Source organism: Chenopodium album, chromosome 22, assembly GCF_948465745.1.
Source record: "Chenopodium album chromosome 22, dcCheAlbu1.1, whole genome shotgun sequence".
Classification (NCBI taxonomy): domain Eukaryota; kingdom Viridiplantae; phylum Streptophyta; class Magnoliopsida; order Caryophyllales; family Amaranthaceae; genus Chenopodium; species Chenopodium album.
In genome coordinates, this window is record NC_137855.1 from 40,475,858 (window position 1) to 40,503,703 (window position 27,846).

At 33.6% G+C, this 27,846-nt stretch overlaps 3 protein-coding genes and 1 long non-coding RNA gene across 4 annotated transcripts; 2 read left to right on the top strand and 2 right to left on the bottom strand.

Annotated features, from left to right (window-relative positions):
• Positions 1 to 539: 539 nt before the first annotated feature.
• On the bottom strand, positions 540 to 5,364 carry LOC145603751 (nudix hydrolase 2-like). Its single transcript, XM_081659728.1, has 9 exons — positions 5,275 to 5,364; positions 3,565 to 3,772; positions 3,385 to 3,450; positions 3,034 to 3,171; positions 2,582 to 2,659; positions 2,444 to 2,494; positions 2,326 to 2,360; positions 1,719 to 1,827; positions 540 to 1,263 (listed from the first exon to the last, which is right to left on the bottom strand). The coding sequence occupies exons 2-9, from the start codon at positions 3,742 to 3,744 to the stop codon at positions 1,051 to 1,053; spliced, it is 870 nt and encodes a 289-aa protein (XP_081515854.1). The 5' UTR covers positions 3,745 to 3,772; positions 5,275 to 5,364; the 3' UTR covers positions 540 to 1,050.
• Positions 5,365 to 6,837: 1,473 nt separating this feature from the next.
• Positions 6,838 to 7,281, bottom strand: LOC145606061 (uncharacterized). Its single transcript, XR_014105203.1, has 3 exons — positions 7,225 to 7,281; positions 7,075 to 7,154; positions 6,838 to 6,983 (listed from the first exon to the last, which is right to left on the bottom strand). It is a non-coding gene; the product is annotated as an uncharacterized LOC145606061 (long non-coding RNA).
• Positions 7,282 to 12,922: 5,641 nt separating this feature from the next.
• Positions 12,923 to 14,125, top strand: LOC145604463 (F-box/kelch-repeat protein At3g06240-like). Its single transcript, XM_081660349.1, has one exon. The coding sequence runs from the start codon at positions 12,923 to 12,925 to the stop codon at positions 14,123 to 14,125; it is 1,203 nt and encodes a 400-aa protein (XP_081516475.1).
• Positions 14,126 to 17,911: 3,786 nt separating this feature from the next.
• On the top strand, positions 17,912 to 27,570 carry LOC145604762 (NAD-dependent protein deacetylase SRT1-like). The gene is made up of 14 exons (XM_081660707.1): positions 17,912 to 18,228; positions 19,032 to 19,061; positions 19,155 to 19,247; positions 20,425 to 20,544; positions 21,840 to 21,940; positions 22,112 to 22,220; positions 22,483 to 22,562; positions 22,988 to 23,066; positions 23,873 to 23,926; positions 24,023 to 24,119; positions 24,978 to 25,060; positions 26,012 to 26,079; positions 26,358 to 26,463; positions 26,885 to 27,570. Exons 1-14 carry the CDS (start codon positions 18,130 to 18,132, stop codon positions 27,254 to 27,256), a joined length of 1,491 nt encoding a protein of 496 aa, XP_081516833.1. The 5' UTR covers positions 17,912 to 18,129; the 3' UTR covers positions 27,257 to 27,570.
• The last annotated feature ends 276 nt before the right edge of the window (positions 27,571 to 27,846 follow it).

Consider the following 27,846-nt stretch of genomic DNA (forward strand, 5'->3'; position numbering starts at 1 on the left):
ATCAATGTTCATATACTCAAATTCTACCAGCAAGTTTCATGCCAACGTGCATTGTACATCCTTGAACTGTACTATAGTGCACAGCAGACTAAGCCCCTTCACAAAACATCAACAGAGTCGTCAGTCGTCACAACACCCAAGCATGAACCCTCAAGCATCAGGCCAACGTCAACGTTTTTTCACACAGCCCACAAGAGGTGCACATCAAACCCTCAGCACATGAAGGGCTTACATGCTACAGCCCCTACTTACCTCCTTCATCGTTCTGTCAAATTCTCAACGTAAGCTAAGACCTACGTCAGATCAGCCGCTTCTTAGCTCAAACAAAAGCCTAACCCATATAACTTAGAAAAGACCCTTCTGATCCTTCAACTGCATGAGAAAACCCCTGATTCCAGACTGAAACTAACTGAAATCAAATACTCCTAATATTTTAATGCCCTCTTTTAACCCCCATTTACATATCTTTGATATACTACTATACTGCCATCAAATAGAAAATAAAGCAGCAAAATTCCAAGAAAAAACTGTCTACAAAGTACAAAAGAACTATCATGCATGATTTTCTTTCAAAGGAAAAACAACAGTTTATAACAGATATGAAGTAATATTTACAAAATATGCAGAAAAAGCAGCTTACACAGCTTCGATAATAATTACTACGTATAAAAATCTTGAAACGTTTAATATTCATTGCATCACTAGCACAAGAATTCATATTACAGCCAGGTGCGTATCCAAGCTTATTCTGAGAACAACCATTACTACCCAGATTTGTTCTCTTAGCACTCATCTCATATGAAGCCAGAGATACATGATCATTTTCTACGATTACATACCCGCCCTCCCGTTTTGCATCCCATGGTATCCACTAGATTTCCCAAAGAATTTCATCCAGAGCTACATCTTGCACTGACACAAAAGCATCGAAACTCTGGGCATATGAAGCAATTATAATGCTGTTCAATGAGGAGTAAAACAACAATTACCCAAATAATATTGATAATAAGACTATGAATGATAGATACAATACAATCAAACTCCAATGTTTCACAGTTGACTTGTGGTTGTGTGACTTGACTGATGCAGATCTCTGGTGTTCATGTATAAATAAGGAGGTTTATCGTCAGAGGATGACACTGACACTGGGAAAAACCCAGCATAATTCTTGTCCAACTTGACTAGACAAAGATCAATTATGCGCTTGAAAAGACCAGACTTCTGGGCGATAGGTTGAGCTGCGAATTCTGGAAGCGCCATCCACTACAGAAAAAAGGTAGGAATTATGTATATGTAAGCTGTTCCATTATGGTGCCAGCATGGGGTTTTCCTTCCCAGCTGACATTACTAAAATGATAAAGCTAGAACAACCATATTTAACTCTCAATTTCATGGTGGATCAATTCGTTATACAATTCCGGAGTAAACAAACAAGTTTGAGGCACAAAAGATGGACAGTTTTGCTGAGAAAGCTCCACATGTTGGGCATTATCAGATTTTCTCAACAAATACTCCAATATGGTCCCATAATTATAAAAAGTACTCTTAGAAACAGATTTTCTCAACGCAAACTCCAATATGATCCAATTAAAATTACTCTAAGAACTTAGAAGTTAGAAGAGTAGAAAGGCTTTAAGGGGAAACCGGAAAACAAACAATAAAGCAGCTAGCGCACTAATAATTATACATAGAACTACTATACATGTTTAAGTTAGTACCTGAGCTGCCTCAATCTCCAATTCTTGCCTCTGAATATTGAAAGATAATGGGCGCAAGAAGCACAAAAAGAATAAATCTGACTTTTCAAAGAATGCTTTGTGAGTTTGCCTGCAAAATGATAAAGGCCAAGAAACTATTAATGTTTAAAATGCCTGGCTCTGTGGCCTTCCTCTGATAACTCTTTCAGCTAATATATGCACAATACTGAGCTGACAAGGCGTAGGATAAACCTTACATTAAAACATAATGCTTCATATTTGTAAGAATGATAAGTTTGGGCTGAAAAAATCCATTTATGTTTTACAGGTTTATTCAGTGCATCACCTACATACACTATATTCAGAATGCTCCTTTACAAAAATCCAGATTAGGGCTCATTAGTCACACCATGTTTGAGAATTATAAAAAAAATAGAAAAAATTGGAGACAAAGACTTGGGTTATCGATTGTTCCACAATGGCCAAGTGAAGATAGGATCATACAGTTACATGGAAGCAGAAAACAAGGGAGCCAACATTTCTGAAGCACACTCGAGACAGTATCACATATCACAAAGTTAAAAGCGTGGACCACATGCAAGTTTACAAAAGCATATGATGGACATACCTGAATGCTACTACCTCGATGAATTCTGCATCAATCTAAAAAGGCAGAATCACATTAGCAAAACATTGGATGCATCCTCTTTCATAATTGGAATAAATGACATTGAGAGACCACTTACTCCTGTCTCTTCCTTCACTTCTCTGACAGCTGCTGCACAAATATCTTCTCCCTACATAACAAAACCTATAAAAACTTACAATATGCATAACGCAGCAATAAAAAGGAAGCGGAAAGTAAAAGTCTCTTAGAAATATACTTCATCCACGACTCCAGTAGGGATCTTCCAGATACCTAATCCTCGAAATCTGCCACTCTTTTCCTGTACTACAAGCATCTATAAATAACAATTGATCAGGCTCTGTCAAACTAACATCAATGCAAAACATGACATTCAGAAAAGGCCAAAAAAGAAAAGGCAAAGCTTAATCACAGAAAACACTACTTCTAAACTGTGACTTATATAAAAAGCATTCGGTACTCAGCAGTTGGACATTAGACGTTTAGAACCATATTCATGGGACAATCAAATGTGCTACATCGACGTTGACCACTCAATACCATCATAACATCAGGGGGATGAGAAATCAATCATCCTTTTAGCACATAATACACATCATATAGAACATTTTTTCTGGGAGATGAATTCTTAGAAATGAACTAAATAAGGGATTGCACAATTGTCAGGGATAAAAACAACAATATGTGTACCTCTCTATTTTCTGTTAAGACAATAGCACCAACTCCTACGCGATGGGTAGCATTTGCAGGTATTGTACAAATAGTTTCAGGAATCCAGTAAACCAGCATTAGATAATTCGGCTCTGCATGATGGTACCAAAAGCCCTCCTATAATCAACATAACATGAATACAGAATGAAAGCTACAAATTCACAAAGTAGACTAGAAAGTTAAGTGTCATATCTATGGTAGAATAGAAAGTTATGCAGAACTAATTGATGTCAATCTAATTTCCTTTTTCTTTGTGTGTGTGTGTGTGTGTATGTGCCCTATGTGTGTATGTGCCCCATGTGGCCTATGTGCCCTATGTGTATGGAGTACCTTGACCACAATTTCAATGAGGTTTGCAAGTCCAATGGGCAATTTTATCCACATTCCCTTCTTGCCCTGCCAAAGCATAGCGTGATTATTCATCAGCAATAATAACAAACAAATTGGTACTGCAGTGACAAAGTGACAACTAACACAAATATTCGTCAAGAACCCAATGAAGGAAGATACCTCATGCTTCCACTGAGACATTGAAGTTCTAAGTGCATCAATGAAGACTTTGGAATCCATTGGCTCCTGCACATCCACAATGACACCTCCATGGTCGTCGTTTACTGCAGGAAGCAGCCGGATCATATCTATTGCATCTATTTGATTGGTCAACAGTGAACGGTCTAAAGCATCTGACATGGATCCAACAGCTACACTAATAGTATAGCTGGGGAAAAAAAAATATTCAGAGAATAAGCTTCTTGGAGTCCAAGTGAAAATACATGATAGAAGGCAATATACAGAGATTTGCCAAGGAGTTGGTGACTAATAACAGTAAAAAGCCAGTAGTATACAAAATAAACTTAAATTCAAATTAAGAAAAATCGTAGTACTCCACCAACAACCCCAACCCCCCCCCCCCCGGCCCAGTCTTTGCGATTTTGACAGATTATTGCAATTGGTTACAATTTATTCCATTTACCAAAATGGACTGCTGCCAGAACAAAGGACATGTTTCTTAAACTAGTAACAACGTATGATGACCTTTCCATAGTACTAATAACTTTCAAAGAGACAAACAACAATTTGCTAAAAGCCACAGGACTGCAATCCCCACTCCCACAAAAGTTGCGAAGACTGAGAAATAGCACGGTAATTTGTCTAATCGTTAGATATCTAGTAACTGTACAAATGACTTCCTCAGCTCTATGCTGATTTCAACAAGGAAAAAAAACCCTTTTGACTAATATTTTTCAAAGACAGTGATAAGTTTGCGTAGAGTAAGATACGTAAAAGTTAAATCTCTAGCGTTTTTCAAAAGAAGATGTCACTTTGACTCTCTAGGTCACCCAACATCGCGATTCATGAACTAAAGTCGAGGAGATCCCAAAGAACACAATTTAAATGGACATTATGGGCGATTGGGCAATAAGGCGGCTAATCAATCAATAATAGTGAGCTGTTAGCCAGTATATGATCCTCAAGATCAATCAATTCACACTAAAATATAGGTGATGGGTCAATCAATCATCCTCACTTAGACTAATACTACTGAAAGAGCAACTTTAGTGCACACATCACTATCTTGAATAAACACTTAATACAACAAAATGGGATGTTCTCATGTTCATACTATCAAATCGATTTAGTTCTCAAGTCAAGTTTTCACACTCAAATTCAAGCTAAAAAATGAACCCAAATCTCTTTCCCCCAATTATAAAATTAAACTAAGTTCATAACACCAATTATACTATAATTAATTCCTACAAAATAAGATAATGAAATAAAGTTGCCAAATTTAACAATGATAATACATTTATAGTATTCAATTTATACCCACCAAGATAACAAATAAAGCAGCAAATTTAATATATAATTTTTTAAAAAGCTAAATCATCGTTTTGGGGATGAAAATGAATCAAAGTCTGCAACTTTCATCACAATTTTATCCAATATCATATTCATTTTCTATTCAATTAATTATAGTCAAGGTAAGATGATAAAATAAAATCAAGCTTAAATTCAAAGTAATATGATAAAAAAAAATTAAAAATTGGCATCACAATTAGATGTTTTTGAGCGTTTCTTTTTTAGAAAAAAAAAAACTTTCTATCACTATAATTCCTCTTGAAACAATATATACCCAGACAAATTACATCACAATATATACCAATTTAAAAAATAAACAATTAAATAACATTCAGAACTAAAAGAGTAGCAAAATTCGAACCTGGGATGTCGAAGAAATGAAACTCCAATTGGCAAACAGGAGAAAATAAAAGTATGAGAGGAAAAAGAAAAGGAGAGATACTACTTGTTGTTGAGTGGGGAGCGTTGAATTTATTATTGGGTTGTTCTACATAGTACCCTCAAGGTATTGTCTTTTACATGTTGTGCCCTCCTAAATCTAAAATTCTACACGGTGCCCATAAGTTTAATTAACTTAATCCATTTTAACCCTATTAAGTTAATGTTAAATACTCTTAATTGACTACTAACTATGGTTAGCATTATATTATTTTTTTTCCTTTTCTTAAAAAAAAAGAGTGGTTATACTTTCCCATACTCACGTGTCATGAGACTCATGACCCTCCCCCATTCTAATTTCTTTCCTATTCTTTCTTATTCTCTCTCCCTGTAAACCTTTCAATTCAGCACTACAATTCGTCGCATAATCATTTCTCCGACTTCAAAGTGACTCAAATGTAATTGCAAGATACAGAGTACCAAAATATGCGAAAAATGACGATTGGTACGAATCCAATTCTGCCCCAAAAACGACTCCAATTCAACCCCAAAACGCCGCATCTTCATTCTAGAGAAAATAGAATCGAAAATCAAAGACAAAATTAAAAACTAAAATCATTAGATAACAAGGCATAACATCAGCAATATTTTTATGGTTTTAGTTTTTTTTGACAAGGAAAATTCTTTTTAATTAGACTATCAACCATCAACTACTTGTATGAAATATACCAACTCTTTTAGTTGATGTAATCATTTTTAATTATTGCACATAATAATAAGAAATTAATCATCAATTTAGGATGAAAAAAGTAGCTCAATCGTTCCTTTGCCCAAACGATGAACACTAAAAAACTGATCGAACAAAAGGCAAAGAAGAATTCTGGAGATGTAAGTTTATTAATCAATCCTTATTAGCTTTGAATTTTTTTAGCAATGATCTTAGGGTTTGAAACAATTGGGAATTCAATGAGATAAGCGTTCGAAATAAACAAGGACGAGAGATGAATGTGAGGGTTTGATCAGAAGGGTTTTAATTTTCTATTTTAATTTAAATTATTTCCTTTAAATTTAAGTAGTACTAAACTAAGATGGGTGGTTAATTTAACCATACGTTAATTATCGTTAACAAAATAGCTTATGAAGGGCATACATTAAACAATACATCAAATAAATGGGCACCGTGTAGAAGTTTACATTTAGGAGGGCGCAACATAGAAAACTAGGGATGGCAACGGGTCGGATTCGGAGCGGATTATGCTAAATCCGACTCCGATCCGACAGTGAGTCGGAGGCTAAATCCGACATCCGACTCCGACTCCGACATCCGACTCCGAGACTCCGAATTCGATCCGACTTAAAAATTCGACATCCGACTCCGACTCCGATCCGACCCGAATCCGAGTTTCTTTTATTTTTTGATTTTTTAGGTTTTTTTTTTAAAAAAATACTAAATCAACAATTTCCAAATTCCACTAAAAAACAGTATTAATAAAAATTCAAAGTACAACAAAGAAAATATTACACATTTACACAGTACTTGTGAAATTGTCTACATTAGAACAATAATATCATAAAAATTCATAATAAATTACAAGTGCAATACAATTATACAAAACAACCAAGTTCATTCCTCCATGGCTCCATGCAACTCTTGAAGACTTCAATTCTTTAACATCAAGTTCACTGTGAAACTAACCAAGATAAAAAAAAATGAATTAGTAACATAATTACATAATATATTATTTTTAATTAATTAACCAATCAAAAACATATAAAATTCACCTTTGTTCATTATTCCTCATCAACTTCCACATCTTCATCTTCATAAATTAAAGCTAATTCTAGCTCAATCTTTGTAGTATCTAAAAATCATATAAAAAAGATACATTAGTATTATAAATTGACCAAAAAATACTTTAATAAATGAAATACCTTTCAATAGTGAACGCCTCCAACTTTGAAGACACATCAAAGCTTCAACGGTTTCCGGTAGTAGTCTACTACGATGGGGTCCAATGATCCTCCCACTTGTGCTAAATGAACTCTCGGAAGCAACGGTGGAAATGGGTATCGCAAGAATATCTCTAGCAATCTTAGCAAGGGTGGGAAACCTATGTGACTCCGCATTCCACCAAGCCAAAAGACTAAACTTACTCTCATCAACTACAAGCCTCTCCTCTAACAAGTAAGTTTCCACCTCACATTTTTTAGTCCTCTTAGGAGGTTGTTGCGAAACATGTCTTGCCCACAACCCCTCAACTTCATCAAATTCATCCATGGGCCTCTTACCATTCACATTGACAATGGAGGAAGTTACACTAAAAGGAGTGTCATCATAACTTGCATCCATCTCATAATCATGAACTAAATCAACCAACAATCTTTTCACCCTATCACATTCCATCTCAAAACAATCACCATACACAAGTCTATAATAAAAAGTCACAATATCCAATTTTCTTCTAGGATCCAAAACCGAAGCAACCGACAACATTACATTAATCACATTCCAATATTTATCAAACTTAACAATCATTTTTGAAGCCATAGATTCAATCACCTTATTCCCACAACAAACCCATTTTCTCAAAGCAAGTAAAATTTCACACACTTTTTCAAAGTACAAATTGGCCGTTGGATATTTTCTTCCCGAAAAAGCCTCCGTTGCCCTTTTAAATAGTGCTAACCTTTCACATATCTCACTAGCCATTTTCCAATCTTCTTTACTAGGTAGTTTAAATTTATTCCTTCCACTTTTGCTCACCTTTGAATCCAACCTAGTAAATGCATCTTTATACAAAAGGGCTATTTGCAACATATCATAACATGAATTCCATCTTGTCTTACAATCTAAAGTCAATTTCTTAGTGATAGGAATTCTACAATAATTACAAGCATCCTCAAACTTCTCATACCTTTTTGGTGTTGAAACACAAAAGGCAACAACACTACGAACTTTCTCAATTGCACCACTAATCATTTCCAACCCATCACCCACAATCAAGTTCAATATATGTGCACAACAACGCATATGCAAATAAGAACCACCCATAATAAGCTTGCTAGAGTTAAGTTTTTCACGCAAAACATCTACTACGGCATCATTAGTTGTACAATTGTCAAGTGTAATGGTGGATACCTTTTCATCTATATTGAAACTCTTCAAACATTCTACCAATGCCTTGCTAATTGATTCCTTGTTGTGTGGGCATGGCACATACAAAAACCTATCAAACACAATCAAGTTACATACATATCAATTATATATTCAATTAAATGTAAGTTCAAACAAAAATATAAAACTATTAAATTACCTAATGATAAGTTCACGCAAAACCCAATCATCATCAATGTAATGTGCCGTCACCGCCATATACCCTTTCCTTTGATTGCTACTACTCCACATATCGGTGGTAATAGCAATCCTAGAATCATTCTCCGCAAACAACCTCATTAACTTTGATCTTTCTTCCTTGTAATCTCGTAGAATATCCGCTTTAACGGTATTCCTAGAGATTACCTTGAAATTCGGGTTCAAACTACTTACAAATCTTCTAAACCCAACATGCTCAACAATGGCAAGTGGGTACTCATGTAATATAATCATATTCACCAACTCGGACCTTGACACTTGAGCATTAAACTTAAATTTTCCAATCCCTAAGGAAGAAGATCCACTTTTACTTGACATAGCTAGTAAAATTTGTTGTTTCACATCCATAGTATTTTTTATTTTCATACATCTCTTTATGTGATCCCTTAAATGTGTAGTACCACTCTTTCCTCCACCAACAAAAAGTTTCTTACAACCTTTACACTTTGCCTTGTCTTCTCCATTCACCTTAATTTGGTCAAAGTGTTTCCAAACAATTGAAGTTAGCTTCCTTCCCTTAACACCTATAATTTCGTCATCATCTTGAGTCATTTCTTCATCATTAACCTTTGTTGATTGTTTTGTAGTCACATTAGTAGGTTGTTTTGTAGATGGATCAACAAACCCCTCATCATCATCATATCCATTAGTAGGAGTAGATGAAACTTCTTCCATACCTAAATGCAAAATTAAATTGGGGATAAAAATCAATAATTTAACACACAACCAAAAATGAGAGCAGAATACACAAGTAACACAACCAAAATTCGAGCAGAATTTTCCAAAAAAATTCAAGCAGAATAAACACAATCCAAAATTTGAAATTCGAGCAGAATACACAAGTAACACAACCAAAAATTCGAGCAGAGTAAAAAAAAATCAAGCAGAATAAACACAATCCGAAATTCGAAATTCGAGCAGAATACACAAGTAACAATCGAGCAGAATAAAAAAAAATCAAAAAAATTCGAGCAGAATAAAAAAAATTCAAGCAGAATAAAAAAAAAATCAAAAACATCGAGCACAATACACATAACACAACCAAAAATCGAGCAGAATAAAAAAAGAATTCAAAAAAATTCGAGCATAATACACAACCAAAAATCGAGCAAAATAAATTAAAAATAAAAAAAAAAATCAAGCAAACTATTCGATTTCAAAATATTCGAGCAAACAATACACATAATCGAGCAAATAATCAAGCAAACAACACATTTAATCGAGCAAATAATTCGATTTCAGAATATAAAAAAAATTAAAAAAAAATGAAAATATACTTGACTTGTTGACGGTGCTGCGCTGCATCGGTCTGAGAGCGGTGACGATAAGGTGGTTGACGTGGAGACGCGCCGCCGTGAAGAGCTGAACTGCGTGCTAAACAATTAGCTGGCTGCGTGAAAGGCTGAACTGCGTGAGAAATTGAGAATGTGGGCTGGGCGGCTGGCTGCGTGAAACTGTGAAAGAAAGGGTGAGGGACTGAGGGGTGATCTAGGGTTTTTAGACAAAAGACCACTTAGACTACAAAATTAGAATTAGATATTTTAATTTGAAAAAAATACATAATTTGTTCATTTAAATCTAACTTTTACATAAAAAAGAATGTCTTATATTTTACACATTACAAATATTAATTGTGTAACAAGAACATAATTTTAAATAATTTGTTCATTTAAATCTAACTTTTACATTAAAAAGAATGTCTTATATTTTACACATTACAAATATTAATTGTGTAACAAGAACATAATTTTAAAATTGTGCAACTAAATTATTATGTCATTATATATCAAATTGGTCTAATATTCAAGAAAAAAAAAATTTGGTCTAATAAAGTATGGAGTAATAGTCATTAGAGATTTAGAGGTAAGGTTTAAGAATAGATCTCGTGAATCAAGGTAGTCCACATTGTTGAAAACTATCCTAATCAACTATTGATCGATCAACATTATACTTCGTTGATTGAGTGATCGACTTTATAGATATAAAATAGAATTAGTAACCGTGAATTAGTAAAAAGTTTATAATTTTGACCGATTAACAATGTTTGTGTTATTGTAATTTACTGCGTAGTTAATTGTTTGGAATAAAGATCGATTAACATTATACTTCGCTGATTGAGTGATTGACTTTATAAATATAATAGTGAATTAATAGCTTTAACTATGATTGTGTAACTGTGAATTAGTAAAAAGTTTAGAATTTAGACCGATTGAGTATTTGAGTGTGCTATTGAGTATTGACTTACTATGAATTATTAAAAAAGTTTAAACATTTGATCAAGACTAAACTATGAATCGATTAACATTATATTCCATTGATGGAGTGATTGACTTTATAGATATAAAGTACAATTAATAATTATAAATAGTTTGTGTTACTATGAATTAGTAAATGTTTAAAACTTTTGATCAAGAATTAACTATTGAGTATTGATTGGTCTCTGTTGATTGAGCACATGATTGACTTTATAGATATAAAGCTGAATTAATAACTTTAAAGAAACCACATATATGTTTATGTTTATGTTTTTGTGAATTAGTGATTGACTTTATAGATATAAAGCTGAATTAATAACTTTAAAGATATATCACATATATGTTTATGTTTATGTTTTTGTGAATTAGTAAAAACTTAAAGTTTTAAATATTGATTTTTTTTATAAAAAAATTAAAATATAAGGGACACACCAGGAAGGCAGAAAATGACACGTGTCATTGTTGATGTGTCTTTTCGTATATAATGTGACGCAACTAAATTGTGTTTATATTGTTTGACGCAACTAAATTGTGTCATTGACTCATTGTTGGTGTGTCTTTTAGACTTTTAGTATACTATCGATTGATAATTGATGAATCATATAATGTGAGTATGTGACGCAAAATAAATATATATATATGTATATATACATATATATATATATACATATATATATATATACATATATATATATACATATATATATATATATATATATATATATATACATACATATATATATATATAAATGCAAAATAAATAAATAAATAAATAAATATATATATATATATATATATATATATATATATATATATATATATATATATATATATATATATATATAAGTTAGAGTACACAATTACACAAATCCCAAAAAAAATTGTATATAAGTCGGAGTCGGAGTCGGATTACGGGTCGGATTATCTCGGAGTCGGAGTCGGACATCCGCCGGAGTCGGATTTTTTTCTCGGATTTTTTGTAGATCCGACTCCGACCCTCCTCCGATTCGGATTCGGATTATTTTATCGGAGTCGAACTCGGATTAATTTTTTCTCGGACTCGGAGCGGATTTTTTCCCTCGGATCGGGGCGGAGTAGGGTCGGATCCGGATTGAATTGCCATCCCTATAGAAAACGCAATACCTTGGGGGTACTATGTAGAAAAACCCTTTATTATTTGTTCATAGAGACATAGAGTGTCAATTCAGAGGTTCGGGTCGGGTCGGGTTTAATTTGATAATCGAGTTTGGTCAAATTTTAAAAATTTACATTTTTGAGGGGAAAAAAGGTAAAGTTTAAAAAAAAAAAAAAAAAAAGAGAAAATAGGAGTATAAAAAAAGTATTGTGATTTACGATAAAAGAGAGTATTATCAACAAGACAACAACATTAAATTTTACTCTGTATTTGAGTAATGGAGTAAAACAAACGTAAAAGAATTCACGTAGTAAAACTCTATTGGGATATGTTCTATTCAGCTTAATCAGTTCAGAATTGTGAGGTGGGAAAAAAAATAAAAGAAAATTTAATTTTAGGTGGGAAAATATAAAAGAAAAAGGGGATTTAGTGGGTCATGTGAGGTGCATGCTAGTCAATGCCGGAAATGTAAGTCAATCGTCCGAATCCGAGAAAGGATGGGACTTAATAAAAAAAAAAAAAAAAAAAATTAATAGATGTACTTCGTCCCAAAAAAAAAAAAAAAAAAAAAAAAAAAAATTATAAGATGATTTTCAACAAATTTTCCTTTTTATTAAGACCCATCATTAGTAGTGTACTTATGTTAAGTTATTGATTTCCTAGTTGTTTCCAACTTCTGCCAAAAGATAAACTTGAACAAGGAAACTTTGTATAATTGTATACATATATGGTTCGAAAAATATGAAAGATAAGTAAAGTTTTATCAAATTCTTCAAAAGATAAACCTCTTCTTAAAACTTACGGAGTACTTCATAATCAAACATTCAAACCTCTTCTTAAAACTTTCTTCATAATCAAACCGCGAACATGATGAAGAAAGCAAAAACATCAGATTATGATTATCTTCCAATTGAGCTTATTATCAATATACTCTCATGGCTACCCGTTAAATCTCTTGGTCGTTTTAAGTGTGTTTCCAAGTCATGGTGTGGCGTAATCAACGACCCGTATTTCATCAAGCTCCATCTTGCTCGATCCCTCGAAACACACTCTAATAGCACCCTCATCATGATGAACTCTCATAAATATGAAAGCCAAAGCAAGTTCTACTCGTTTAACTTTAACGGCCTAAATCACAACTACCAATTAACCCGACTTTGTTACCCTAAAGAAAGTGAATGTCCTGATGGCTGGATTTATAGCTCGTGTAGTGGCTTACTTTGCTTAGCATTTGCACATGAACGTAATGAGGGTTTATATGTCTTTAACCATTGCCTTTATAATCCTACCACTCGAGCTTATAAATTACTACCCGTATTCAAATTCACCGTAGAAGCTACGTTTGTTGAACACATTAGAACATTGTCACTTGGCTATGATTGTGTTTCCGGTGATTATAAGGTTTTAAAGATTGTGGACTTGTGTCGGGATTCTACTTGGACGGATAAACTAGATCATAAAACATTGCTCTATAGCTTAAAAAATAATTCATGGGAGATCATTGAAGACCCCCCTTGGGATTTATTCCCCCATGGTTCTATTTTAGCTAACAACTCTATCCACTGGTTGAACTTGAGTCCCATTCGTGAAGGGATAATTAAGTGTTTCGATTTTTGCACTCATAAGTTTTATGAGATGCCGCGACTTCCAGATAACATTTTTAGAGATTTACCCAAATTGACGGTTTTACAAGGTCAATTGTGTCTAGTGACGATCTATTTGGATATATGGGTATTAAAAGAGTATGGCAACAACAAGTCTTGGACTCAAATATTTCGTAACCTTGATAGAAAATCACATAGCAATTATGTTGCACTTCGAAATTGGACATTTGATAAGAGTATTGCTTGCTTAAAAGATGGGAGTAATATTATTGTAGTACTCACACAACGTGGTCATAGTAGGAGATTACCTTTTTATGTAGTAAAAAGTGTGTTTTGCTGTGAGCTAAATTCCGGAGCTAGTAAGAAGATTGATTTGTTTGGTTTACCGGATGATCTGATGATGACGGCTAAACAACCTTGGGTTGAATCGCTTGTTGATCCCCTTGCATTATCTATCAATAATTAACTCAGAATATATAAATAATGGAGAGATTTACTATATGCATTTATTGGTTAATTAGGTATTATTGGATGGATTGATATGCATTTTGTAGTTTACTATGCTAGCCTTTTATATATTGGATTATTTTAATTTGTTTTGTTGCAATTAAGAGATTTCATATTGTGCAAAATATTGAATTAAAATAGGTGTGATTTGAAAAAAAATATATATATATTATAAGATGGTTTTCAACAAAAGTTGGTTTATATAAAATGGTTTTCAACAAATTTTCCAATAAATAAGCTCGACACTATAGTAAGATTAAGCTCGACACTATAGTAAGATGGAAAGCTATTATTTTCCTTTATTTTGAGGTTTTATCATGGATGCAACTTCCTCCACTGAAGCTTCTATATTTCTATGCATTGGAATTTTTTACAACCAAAGCCATCCATATAATAAGTAAACAACATCAAATCGTGTTCTTTTACATAAACAAACAATTGTTAAGTATCCCAATTAAATAATAATTATGTATCCCAAATAAATTTATCAATCGTCTAGAAGCAAGGTTCACGAAATAGAGGGGATATGTGTCTTTAGAATACTCAAGGTTGTTCTTGTATACATAGTAGAATGTATCTAGTCTCTTCATTCATTTTCCTTGTAAGTACATAGAGGGGGTTAGAGAACCTTATAGATTTAGGTTGAGAATGAGATGAATGCCTATAAATAAAACATTTTTTTCACTTATACAGTTAATTAACACCTTTAAACTCTTGTAATCTCTCTCCAAGTTATGTTAAAAGTATTTAAAATTACCTTTTATACTACAAAAATTATTATTTTTCAAATAGTAAATTTTATCTTACAAAAATCTTATAATGTATTAAATTATTCATATTAGTCTTGAATATATTTACAAATTTAATGTGCTACTACTTAATAGATGTACCAACAATTTGTGTGTGGTTGAGGAATTGAAGAAAAATTAATAAAAACAAAATTGAATACTACATATAAAGAAAGTTAGTTGTTCATAAATCGTTCTTGGTGTAACCTGTAAAAAAATGAAAAATTTAGAAATGGCAACAAAAGGAATAAAACAAAAGATTTGAAGAACTAATAAAATACCGTGGCAGTGACTCTTTTTTTTTTTTTTTTAAAAAAAAAAAAGCTCTTTTTTTAAACAATTCCTATTATTATAGGATCAAACAACACTCAAATAAGCTTTATTTGCATAATTGCATTTGTAAACTTAACATTCCAAATTCATAATTGACCAAAGATTTATATCTATCTTAACCAAACTTGCACAAAAAATGAAGCAATTAACAGAAGCACATAATAATAGCAATAACAGATGAAACAATTGAAGTAAATAACGAACAATCGACCCTGGATTATGAATTTGATATTCGATACTATCTGATAAGCCGATTCAAAAAGTTTAAAAGCTTCTTCGATGGAAGAGAGATAGCTCGCAAAAACCTGCTTCCATGGAGGACAAATAGCTCGGGAAAAACTGCTTCCATGGAAAAGAGAGAAAATTGGAACAACCGTAGGGAGAAATTTGAAATCAACGCGTTTGAGAGGAGACAGAATTCATGGCAGGATTCTAATTACGGTTTATTTTAATTAATTTTTGGGATATTTTATCCGTTTTCTTAAAAGCATTTATTTTCCGTTTATTGTTTTTTTTGAACGACTTCAATTTAAAAAACCGCTATTCTAATAAAAGGGATATAAATTTTTATAAATATATAATTACCACATGTCACATGTTTATTTGTTCGAAAAGAAAAAAATTAAAAAAAAACAAACAAATAAAATCCCCAAGTTGAGAACCAAGACCGCGCTAATGGCCACCCCACCCCAAGCCCAGCTCAAACCACTCCACCAAACCTTCTCAACGCCCATCAATTTCTAACCCCCTCCCTTCCCTCCACCCCATAATCCTAACCCCACACTAACCTAGCCCACTGAAATTATAGTCATTTCAATGCGTGGAAAGGTGGGGGGATTGGTTTCAAAGGTGGGGTAAGGGAATGGGGAGTCGATTTCTAAGGTAGGAAAGGGAAGGGAAGACAATTTCTAGGGTAGGGAATGGAGGGAGTCCGTTCAAGAGGCTAGGTTGGGGAATGGTATAATAGGCAGTTTTGAGGTGGGGTTAAGGATGATGATGGGGTCACAAATAGATGTTAGGACTGGGAAGGGTGAGGTGACAAGGAGGATTGTCATCACTAGTGGCGAGTTTTTTTTTTTATCAATCACGTGTTACACACGTATTTTTCTTACTTATTATAGTAAGTTAATGACCTTGTACCAAAAAAAGTTAATGGCCCGTAGGGATTGAAAAAGGAAAACTCACCTTAAAGTTGATAGATTATTGCATAATAAGCCACAGTTGCCGTAAAAAAATCTGTGATAGTCATGTGATACTTGGTCCACAGTGATATTAATGTAATATTAATGTGGACCGGGTTTATATTAGTCTTACCATCAAACATCCCTACCTTATAAAAAGTAGGAAATTGTTCTTATGAATAGTGCACGGACCATAATACCTTTCAAAATGTTTATTTACTTTATTACCCCCATATGATGAAGTAGAGCTTGGTGACTTCATTGGTTCATTAAATGAATGAATTTGAAAAACCCATCAATTAATTAGAAATTAAATGGATGGAAAATGAAATAATAAAATTTAAAATTCTTCATATTTAATTGGGGTTATGGTTTTTAATTGGTGAAGCCAAGGGGCAAGGCCCAAAGGAAAAGCAAAGAAACTACAAGCTAGAAAACGAAAGAAACACAAAGAAAAACAAACTAACAACTACTCCCATACTCAAGACCCAACTTAGCTAATCTTCGGAATCATCCTAGGAATAGCCATGCCACGTAAGTCCTCCAATAAAACGGTACCAAGATACGTCGACTGGTTTGTAAGGTTTTATGGTTTAATTACATGACAACATTAGTCACTAGACAAAGCAAAGTTGTTGTTTTATGTGGGCATTTTTTTCCCCTTTATTTTGTGAAGGTCAAAATTAACGACTTACCCATAATTGTATTTAAAAGACATAGAGACTAATAAAAATTAATCTATGATTGTGTTGAATGTATTAGGAAGCTAGCTAGAAAACCAAACTGACTACAATGAAACGGGAAAGAAAGCAAGAACGGATTCAAGGAAATTAGCAATTTAGCATGGGTGGACAAAGAGGCTACAAGTGGAGCTGCATAGGGCTAATTTTACTGAAAAAATAAATTCTTAGAAGCATTTTGTCCAAGTTTATATTCTAATTCTATGTCAAATTTAAACATTATAAATCAATAAATCATGCATGTATATCTGAATATATACTGAGTATTATATATTAATGCGGTGACATACTATGTATTGTGATGTACATTATACTGCTATATGTTGTACTTTGTTGTTTCCAATTAGGTCAATGAGTGCAAAAAATATATTAGTTTTGTAAATTCCTATATAATCTTTATGTAAAGCTAATGGATGCTTTCTCTTCCTCCATACTATAGTATTTGGTATTTCCGTGTCAAAAATCTTGTGCTCTCCATGTGAAGTGCAAACAAAAGCCCTCTTAAGCAATAGAGAGACATATATTCCTTACCGGTCCATCATCAATGTGAAGTGCAAACACAAACCAAGAAAAATTAAGTCGAAAGAGTTGGACATACCGCGAGCAACGCGCGCGTTGGCTGCCTTAATTCAAAATAAAATCTCATTCTTTTCCTTTTTGTTCTTTTCCTTTACTAACAAATTAACAATGAACCAAACAAAGCATTAGTGAATACTAGTATGATTTCTTGCTAATTTTGGCTCTTGGATTTCCCCTTACAACACAATTTGCCAAACAGGCCCTCAGAAAAAAACTCTTCTGCTAATTGTCTGATCAAATAGTCTTCTCTTTAAACCCTTGATCTGCAGATAATTTTAGAGAGAGAAAGAGAGAGATTTAGTGAGAGAAAGTACAGGAGACAAAAGGGGGTGTTTGACAACTATGTCTTTGGGGTATGCTGAGAAGCTTTCGTACATTGAAGATGTGGGCAAAGTTGGGATGGCTGAGTTTTTCGAATCACCTCGCATTTTACAAGAGAAAGTAAGGGTTTTTGATAACTTAGGGTTCTATGATATATACCCTTCTTATTTGTTTGATTTGTGCATTTATTTGGTTGTTTACTTGTAAAGTTTAAGAATTTGATCTGTTTTTTTAGTGCCCATTAAATGCTATTAGGTTTATGGACTTTGATTGTGTGGAATTTATGTGATATTATGAATTTTGATGATTTGGTCATTTGGGTTTTTGAGATTAGTTCTGTTTAAATGAAACGAAATGAAATTCATTAGCTTCATAACCTGCATTGTTCGAATTTGTAAGATGATAATGATGGTTAATTTGTTTAATCAAGTGTGATTGAGGTTTGATTGTGCCAATTATTGTGGTTCGACTACTTTGGATGAATCAAGAATGATCTGTTTTGTGTCCATCGTCGTGGTATGTATATGAATTTGATCTACTTGGTAGGGAAGTGAACCTTTTGCTCTGATTCTTGAATGGAGGTAGAATTGTGTAAGGATTTAATAGCATGTTTATGTTTTACTGAAAATGAATTTGTCACATATCCTCATAAGTTAGCATTGTCATGGAAATAGTAGTGAAGGCAGGATGTTGTTTTTGGTCACTGAAAGGTTGAATTCTTGTGCAAAGTGTCAAGGATTCTAGTCTGCAATGCTATGTTACCACAAATAGCATGCACTTTCAGACATGAATATCTGTTTGGCTTGCGCTAGCATGACATGAACAACTGTTTCTTATGCTCCCGAAATTAACTTTTGCAAGTATATGTATATCTTGTAATTTGCAACACTGACTTCAATAATTCTGCTCTACGGTTCTGGCAGGTAGGACAACTTGCGAATATGATTCGAAAGGTTTGAGCTTCAATTCTTATAGCATATCATATATCTTTGATGATTCTTTCTATGTTTCGTTAAATTTTCTAAGCCTCATTGGTGTTCTTGCAGAGTAAGCATATGGTTGTATTTACTGGTGCTGGTATATCTACTTCTTGTGGAATTCCTGATTTTCGAGGTCCCAAGGGAATCTGGACACTTCAGGTAATGTTATTCGTTTGTGTCATTTCTGTTTGTTAATTACAGTGGCATAAACCTGAAGAAAAAAAGTTTGAAAGCTACGGAGTAGCAATTTCTTTTCGGTGAACCTAGCTGGATTGATGATTATTATCTTATGCTTAGTGGTTTCTATGACGTTATTCTTATTCTTCTTTTGCTTAGTCATTTAGTGGTTCATAAAGGCAAGGAAGTTATATTAGGAAGTATGTGTCTTAATGATAATCTAAAAGAGATTGTGTATAAATCATTTTGTCAGCTGTTTTTTCTGCTTTATTGGGACAATTTATACAAAAGATTCTGTAAGAAGACTTTTTACGAGCTGTGTCATGGTTATTTTTGAGTGGATTTCTCATGCAGATTGTAGAGTAGATCTTTCTTTTTTCCTCTTTCCATGTTTTGGAGCTTGAAACTTTGTGATTGAAGCATCACTTTTGATGTTGATGTGCACATTTAAACCCGAGGCTGTAATAAGCTTTAGGTTTGCAGAACTCTAGGGAGTAGGGCCGGGCTATGAATTCTATAGCATCAAGAAGAGCCCAGATTTTTTCCCTCCTCTCATCTGTATACGATAATTTCAATCCTTCATTTTTATATCACGCTCCAACTTTGTTATAGAAGTCTCTTTAAGGGATTATTATGATCAACTTTATCATTTATATACTAGTGCGACTTTATATTGTAATATTGCCCTGATATTTTGCTGGAAAAAAGCCCTTAAAATGAACTTGGTTTTTCGGTTTTCTAAAGTGATGTTTATAATCAAATTTGTAGTTTCTTGCTCTGTCAATTGAAATGCACGCATTCACTTGTATTGCCAATTCGTCATTGTGTCAATCTGTTGAAGACTTAAAAATAGAAATTCAAAGTGCTCATCATTTGTCATTAACTCTGTTGAAGACTTAAAAATAGAAATTCAAAGTGCTCATCATTTGTCATGAACCCTTACAAAGTGTTATTTGGAAACACGTTTTGATTCTTGCCCTCCCAAGTCCCAGTTGATTTTATTGGTTCATGTAGTCAATTAGTATTGGGCATGTTGCTAGATTATATATCTTTTACAAGATTGATATTCTGTTATGTAGACTTGCCACGTAATCTGCATATTTATCATTGTTTATGAATCTTTATCAGTGATGTTTATTATGATTTCTTCTGGTGGCAGCGTGACGGCAAGGCCTTACCTAAAGCAGCTTTGCCTTTCAATCGAGCAATGCCTAGTATAACCCATATGGCTTTGGTCGAGCTAGAAAAAGCTAGTATCCTCAAATTCGTTATTAGTCAGGTTTATTCTCTCTCCAAGCTTTTATATGTGTAGAACTAATGGAAGATTTGGTACAATAAAAGCGTGAGATTGTTTATATTGGTTCTTGCTGGATAGAGAAAACCTTTCCTATGCTCTGTAATAGGTGGCATGTAGGTTACAATACTTGCATATATTTTGCTTGGGTATCAATCAGCATACTTGTCTTCAGAAGAATTTTTTATTCCCTCAGTTATAGTGTAGTAAAGAATTTGGTGCTACATCATAGTTTTTCCTTAATGAGGAGTTTGGCAAAAGGGATAGGGATAGGAAGGATAACAGTTATAGTGTAGTAAAGAATTGGTGTTACATTGTAACAGGGAGTTTGGTAAAAGGGATAGGGGTAGGAAGGATAAGAGGGTGGGATAAGGATAAGGATAAATTTAAGTGTGTCCTTGTTTGGTTAGAATTGGGAATAAGATTAGAATAAAGGGCAATATACTAAAATACCCTTACTATCCTTCTCTTCTCTCTTTTATCTTCCTTTTTCACTAACGGTATAATGGTCTTTTAAGATCAAAATCCTTAACCCTCCTCTTATACCACCCCCCTAGGTATAGATTTAGAGGGATAAAGTTTTTTTTTTTAATCCCTATTCTTCCTCTAATCCCTATCCACCAAAACAAACACTAACATCACCAATTCCTTCTCTCTTATTCCTATCCCTTTCCTCTTATCCCTCCTACCATACACCTTCTGAAGTTACTATTAAGGGTACTGTTGACAAGCTGTAGGCTTGACAAACTAGTTTTAGAAAGAAACTCTTACCAAATGAAGTAGTAGTTGGTAACAAAATTGGTTAGTAGGTCTATTAAATCTATATATGTCACATAAATTGCAAAATTTTCACAAGTTATATATTTTTTGAGGAAACAGAGAGTAATAAACAGTAAAGATATCGTCGATCTTGGGCGGGACCCTTTGCTGGATCCTTATACTTTCATCTGAAGATATAAAGACTCTGCTGGAGATTAACTTTTATAAAGAAGTAATTGTCCATACGACTGTACTCTGTAGTAACTCTTCCACTTAATGAGGTTGTCCAGCAGCTCTAAAATCCTTCTTAATTATCAGAGACATTATACTGATTGTGTAATACTCATGGATAGGCAAATGCATTGTGCGATTGCATCAATAGCTCTATACTTGGTCAATATGACTTCTTTTTCATTTATTTTTTATTATTTGCCTGAAAAATACTGCAGAATAATTATTTTCACATGATTAATTATCTTATATCAATCATTATGCTAAGTGATCTCGTTTTGAAATGCTAGAATGTTGATGGTCTCCATATTCGGTCTGGGATACCACGGGAAAAACTTGCAGAGTTGCATGGGGACTCGTTTCTGGAAGTTTGCTCATCTTGTGGAGTCGAGTAAGGCTTGATACTTAATTTTTTTTGAGGTTCCTTTCTATGTATTTTCTTTTTCTATAATGTTACTTTACATTTAGTGTCAGTTGGCAGTTGAGAGGTGCATTGTTGCCTTTCATTTCTTATTGGCTGATCTTTATTGATACAATCTCTCTTTTGAATGTAAATTGGAAGATATGTACGAGATTTTGAGATTGAAACAATCGGATTGAAGGAAACACCCCGGCGTTGTTCTGATACATCTTGTGGTGCGCGATTAAGGGATACTGTTCTTGACTGGGAGGTAGCATGCCTCTTCTGATACCATTTTCTTTTCCGATAGGTTTCAGCTGTAAGACCTAGAACTTCAATTTAAAATAATTATTAATAGAGCTATATGCTACTATCATGTTGGAAAATTGCAATTGCAACAATACAATGGTTGGAAGGGTCATCATACATATCATGGACAATGATCCATGAGCATAAGTGGATAGAACACAGTTTTTTTGTAGATGTTTCTTCTGAAAGTACTAGTCCTTTTTACTTATCAATCTACCTTTCAGGATGCATTACCCCGAAAGGAGATGGATGCAGCTGAAAAGCACTGTAAAATGGCTGATCTCATTTTGTGTTTAGGGACAAGGTAATTATCTGATCTCTTGTCAGTTCATTTTCTTACTTGTATTTGTTGATTTATTAGCACATTTCATTAATGAATGAACGACCACTTAGTGGGGCTCTCTATTAGTGTCAACAACTCAAGGTGTCTGAAATACAGGCTAAAGTAAATTAGTGAGTTTTTCTGTACTCATATGAGAAAACAAGGTGTCTCAAGTTAAATTTGTTGCCTTTCTCTCTTAGTCTCAACTTTCCTTTTGCTGCTAAGTAGTTGAGATACAGTGGCATAAGGACAATGTTAACTTAGGCCAAAGGGTTTCAACTACATAATCTATTTATGGTAAATGTTGAAACCATCTTGCCTGCATGTTCTTATAGCTTATTTGGTGATTGATTTTTTGTCTATTTTATCAACAAGTCATTCACCATCATTATCACTTCTTGATGCAGTTTGCAGATTAAACCTGCTTGCAACCTGCCTCTCAAGTGTCTTCGTGGAGGGGGGAAGATTGTTATTGTGAATCTTCAGGTACATGATAATTGCTTTCTGTGCTTATCTGATCCTAATGCCCCCTGCCTTTGAAAGGAATAAGTGAAAAAATGGGGTGAATGACTTGGTGCTTTCATTTTTGCCAAGAGTTAATGAACTCCTGTTAATCATTGTATGTGTATGTGTGGGCTGTTTTTGGTGGGGGGGGGGGGGGGGGGGGGGTGCTGCGCAGTCAGGATACATGATTCATGCTAAAATGAAGTTTGCTGCTAAGTATATAATTGCTCTCCTTTTTCCATTGTGATTTTTGAAGTATACTTTATCTTATTTTTGACAGCCACTTGGATGAATATGCCATGTGATTTGGTACTTTTTACTATTGTTATCTGTACCAGTCTTGACTGTTGGAGAACATCAAGTTTGATGTTCACAGAGAATAACCCTCATGCGAGACATGCCATTATAAAGAAGATGAAAAGAGATTGAAAGAAAAAAAAAGAATAATCTATCAAGGGGAATCCGCTAATACGATGATATTGTTCTAATTATCCTTACTAGTATATGTTTGGAATTTTGTTCGCACCACTGATATGATGATATTGTTTGCTATAGTTGACTTTGGCCTTTCATTGCTATGATAATCCATGCAGGAAACTAAGGAAAGTTAGAACTTAGAACTAAGAAGTTTCATTTTCCTTTATAAGGATGTTGTTCACTGTTGAATTTTGAACTCTAAGGGCTCAGTCATTGTCCGATTTTCTTCATCATGCAAACTTTTTGCAGAGACGCTATTTTTGTATTTTTTTTTTTAATTTATTTTATATATATATTTTTTATTTTTGCAGGAAACTCCTAAAGATAAGAAAGCAAGCCTTGTGATCCATGGGCTTGTAGACAAGGTTTGTGTTTTGTTCATGTTGCTTCTGGTTTGGCCCTCAGTAGCTTCTGTTCCAGTTAATTTATAATCTGAAACAATTTGCTTATACTAAACTCAGGTGATTGCTGGTGTCATGGAAAATCTTATTCTTCACATTCCTCCATTTATTAGGATAGACCTTTTCCAGATTTTTCTTAGTCAAGCTGTTAGCTCAGGTATCTCCGAAATGATTATTTTTTTCTGTGAAAAATTGTTTTATTTCATATAACCTGTGAATTTTCCGTGTTCATTTGATGTTGCTACTAAATGCTGATTTATGAGCTGTGGACATATTTTCTCCGTTCTTTTTCGATCACAACGTTGGAGATTTGATTTTCAAGATTGCCAATGCACATTGTATAACATAAATAATAAAGTCATTTTTAGTAAAAGTTAAAAAAAAAAAAAAAAAAAAAGCTTGACTATTTGAAAGTCTATCTTGAGATGAAACTAACAAGATCCCACATGACTTTTTTTTTTTTCCTTTTTTTTTCCCAACATATAAATCACAAAAAATGATCAAAGGAGTGTTTGTGAATTGTGTAAAATTTCAAATGTTGCGATTAACAAAGAACGGAGGAAGTATAATATTACAATATGTAATTATATCATCCAAAAAAAATTATTTAGTGCAAGAATGTAATAAACTTTGTAACTCTCATTTTAAAATTTGAAAAGCAAATAACTCTTTACTGTTCGTTTTTCACAAGTAAATTTCTGATGTATTTCTAATTGTCTTATCTCATGTAAGGAGGTAGTTTATAGCTTCAAAGGAAGTGTCAACTATACTACTTGCTTTTGACATGACTTTTGTTGCTTCTTTCTTTATTCATGTTTAAAAGGTACTTATTAGCATGATTATTAGAGATTGGTTGCTTGTAACTTTGTTTTAGGATAAATTAAAATAAGCAATTTTTGTTAATTGATGTCTTGATGATGATATTCAATGTGTAATATTTTTCTTAGATAGCCATTTCCGTCCATTTGGAGCGACAATGCTGTTTTATTGTATCTTTTATCATTTGTGTCTGTAGATAAAAGATACATGAACTGGAACCTTAAAGTTGAAAGCGTACATGGAAACAGAGCTCCACTGCCATTTGTTAAAAGTGTTGAGGTAACTGTTCTGAAATCCCATTTATCAAAGTTCTCTCTTAAATTGATCTAAAATCTTACATGAAGTCAACTGTTGGAGCTGTTCAGCTAAGATGCATTTTTTTTTTTTTTTTTTCCGTTCCTTTTCTGTTTAAAGCTATGGTGAATAGCATTTAAATTAATAGGGGTAGATTACTGTCAATTGTTTTGCTGTTGCTTAAACTGTTGCAAGTGAGTTGGATATTAATCTAGTGGTCTAACCAAGATAAAAGTTTCGTTGCTAATGTAGATTCTGTCCAGTACTTCTCTTGTGGAAGATTTACCCAAAATGTAGTCCATGGGAAAAGATCAACAGAAGTGGTGTTAGATTACAAAAGTTAGATAACTAACATATGCAATGTAGAAAAGCATAAGAAGTGGTGTTAAATTACAAAGTTTGCACATAATATAGATTAGTAAAGTTGAAATAGTAGGTGATCTGCTGATGTTTAAAACCGCTCTAGGACCACAAAGAGTGATTTGATGATCTCAGGAGAATGATATAGATCTATAAAGTTTAAGAGATAATGAAGGGGGTGGGGAACGGTGGTAGGCACAAACTTTTAACTTGATTGAAATTTTTACGACCAGTTTTTAGGCAGTATTAGTAATGAAGTGTATAATACGCATAGTTTTGTACTGAAAATTACTCAATTTTAAGATGCCATGCCAATGTCAGTGGTAATATAACACCATCCTCAAAACAAGTTCCTTCAACAATTTTGGCCTGACATCTTCATTACAAAGTACATAAATTTTTTTATCATAATTTTTCTGCCTACCATATTGGAGTTGTATTCTGGTTTCCTTTGTTGGGAAGCTGATAATGGGATCAGTTATCCTCTGTTATGCACTGCCTTGATGACATTCTTAGCACAACATCAGGCTCTCTAATTTTACTGCTGGACTAACAGGTTTGGCTTTTGCATCGTAGGTCTCCTTTGTTGACAGACAAGATCTGAAAGCTGCTGTGCTAGACAAGCAGCCATTTGTGCTGAAAAGGTATGCTGTATGAGTATATTTGTCAATGTATTGTGAGTCTGATAATGTTTCAGTGCTAAACAAATTTTATTCATATCTTATTATTATGTTGTGGTGTTCAGTGAATGCCAATTTTCCATACGAAATTTCCACAACTTAATTATAATTATCTTCGTGCATCAGTGTTTATAATAAGTCTGTGTCTGGATGGTTTGAGTAAAGCTGGCTGTTTATCAAGTGATTACATCTAATCTTAATTGTTGTTTTGTTTGGTATGCTGCCTTTTATTCTCGAAACAGGAGGTTTGTGAGAATTGTGGAACCATTTGAAGTGGTATTGAAAATCAACTTCATTGATGCCTGCCGTTGTCGCTATGCGCAAATTAAAATCCCTGTCAATTTCAAAGTAAGTCTTGAATTTTATTTATTTATTTATTTTTTTTTTATTTTTGTTTTTTTGGGAGGGGAATACATTAGCCCACTGAAAGAGGGCCTTAGTTTACAAACTGGAAAAATATAACCATAACTAGATGAGCTGATTTTAACTCGAACTGCAATTGATAGGTTTAACCTGACTTGAAAATGAAAATGGCTAAAACTGATATATTCTTCACAATAAATTGAATTCTGTCAATTTGAGTTATGACCCCTATTGGTCCACTCGAATCCACACTGAAATACTTATCACTTGAATGTGCCCTGATCTAAACGACTCTTTTGCCACCTCTACTCACTAGAAGTGATCAATGTGCTGCAGAGTGTTATTTTCTGCTGTTTATCTACTTATTTTTCTTAATCTTTTGATGTATGAAATGGGGTATATTCAGGTTTCAAGGCAATGTCCCCAATATGACAAGGAAGCAATATATCAAAATTTAAGAGAGGCAGCTGTGCAAGATTCTCTCTGTGGGCAGTACGAGGTTATTCAGAGAAAGGCAAACTTATCCCCAAAATATGACATTACAGTGTATGCCATCGTGACCAACATTGCAACCTATGATAAAGCTGCAGCCAAAGCATCACCTGAAGGAGTCGTGTGTAATGGAGATGCGAAAATAAAGAGCGAAAGCTTGATGAATAACAGCTCAGAAACTGATAACAAACCACTGAGATTTCTCAAAAGGAAACACAGGCTTACTCACAGTCCCAAAACTGCTAACAAGCAATTGAGACTTCTTCAACCGAAAAGTAGGCTTTAAACTTCTGTTATCCCTGGAACTTCTGTAAATAAGATACCTTTCTTTCCCCTACTATCTTAGCGCGTAAAAAGCATAGATTAATTTAATGGCAGTGATAAAAGATAAGTTATTATGGTGGATATTATACAGAAATTAGCATTGCATATAGGAGGCTGAGTGAATTTTGTTAGATGTAACTCTCAGTCTTACCGGTTTTCGGATAGGTGTAAATTGGTGGTGATCAGTGTAAACTCTATCTCATGTACAGGCATTGCTCTAACAGTTTAAGATTATCTTCACAAGTCACAACTATCATGAGTTTGTTTCCTGGTTTTTAAACAGTCTAAGCTTTAACACAGACTTGCACTACACAACATTTGCATTGTCTCATACTCTCATTGGTCCTTCGATGTGGGACCTGTAATCTAGTGCATGAAATTTTCATTTTATATTTTGTTTTGCAAATTTTTAATGTAGTTTGGATTCCATTTTCAAATGAAAAATTGGATCCCACAAACGTTTTGTTTCTCTCTTTGATAAAATACAAAATATGTTTATCAAATGGCAAAATTGTAAAAAAATCAACAATTTATTGAAAAAAAGGACCCTAC

Excerpts from the sequence above, each read along its gene's own strand:
- LOC145604762 (XM_081660707.1), top strand. The coding sequence starts at position 18,130 with ATGTCTTTGGGGTATGCTGAGAAGCTTTCGTACATTGAAGATGTGGGC. Across the intron at positions 26,080-26,357 it reads CAGCCATTTGTGCTGAAAAG|GAGGTTTGTGAGAATTGTGG; the intron begins GTATGCTGTATG and ends TTCTCGAAACAG. Across the intron at positions 26,464-26,884 it reads AAATCCCTGTCAATTTCAAA|GTTTCAAGGCAATGTCCCCA; the intron begins GTAAGTCTTGAA and ends GGGTATATTCAG.
- LOC145604463 (XM_081660349.1), top strand. The coding sequence starts at position 12,923 with ATGATGAAGAAAGCAAAAACATCAGATTATGATTATCTTCCAATTGAG.
- LOC145603751 (XM_081659728.1), bottom strand. The coding sequence starts at position 3,744 with ATGTCAGATGCTTTAGACCGTTCACTGTTGACCAATCAAATAGATGCA. Across the intron at positions 2,660-3,033 it reads TCTTAACAGAAAATAGAGAG|ATGCTTGTAGTACAGGAAAA; the intron begins GTACACATATTG and ends TGTTATTTATAG. Across the intron at positions 2,495-2,581 it reads CTACTGGAGTCGTGGATGAA|GGAGAAGATATTTGTGCAGC; the intron begins GTATATTTCTAA and ends TTTGTTATGTAG.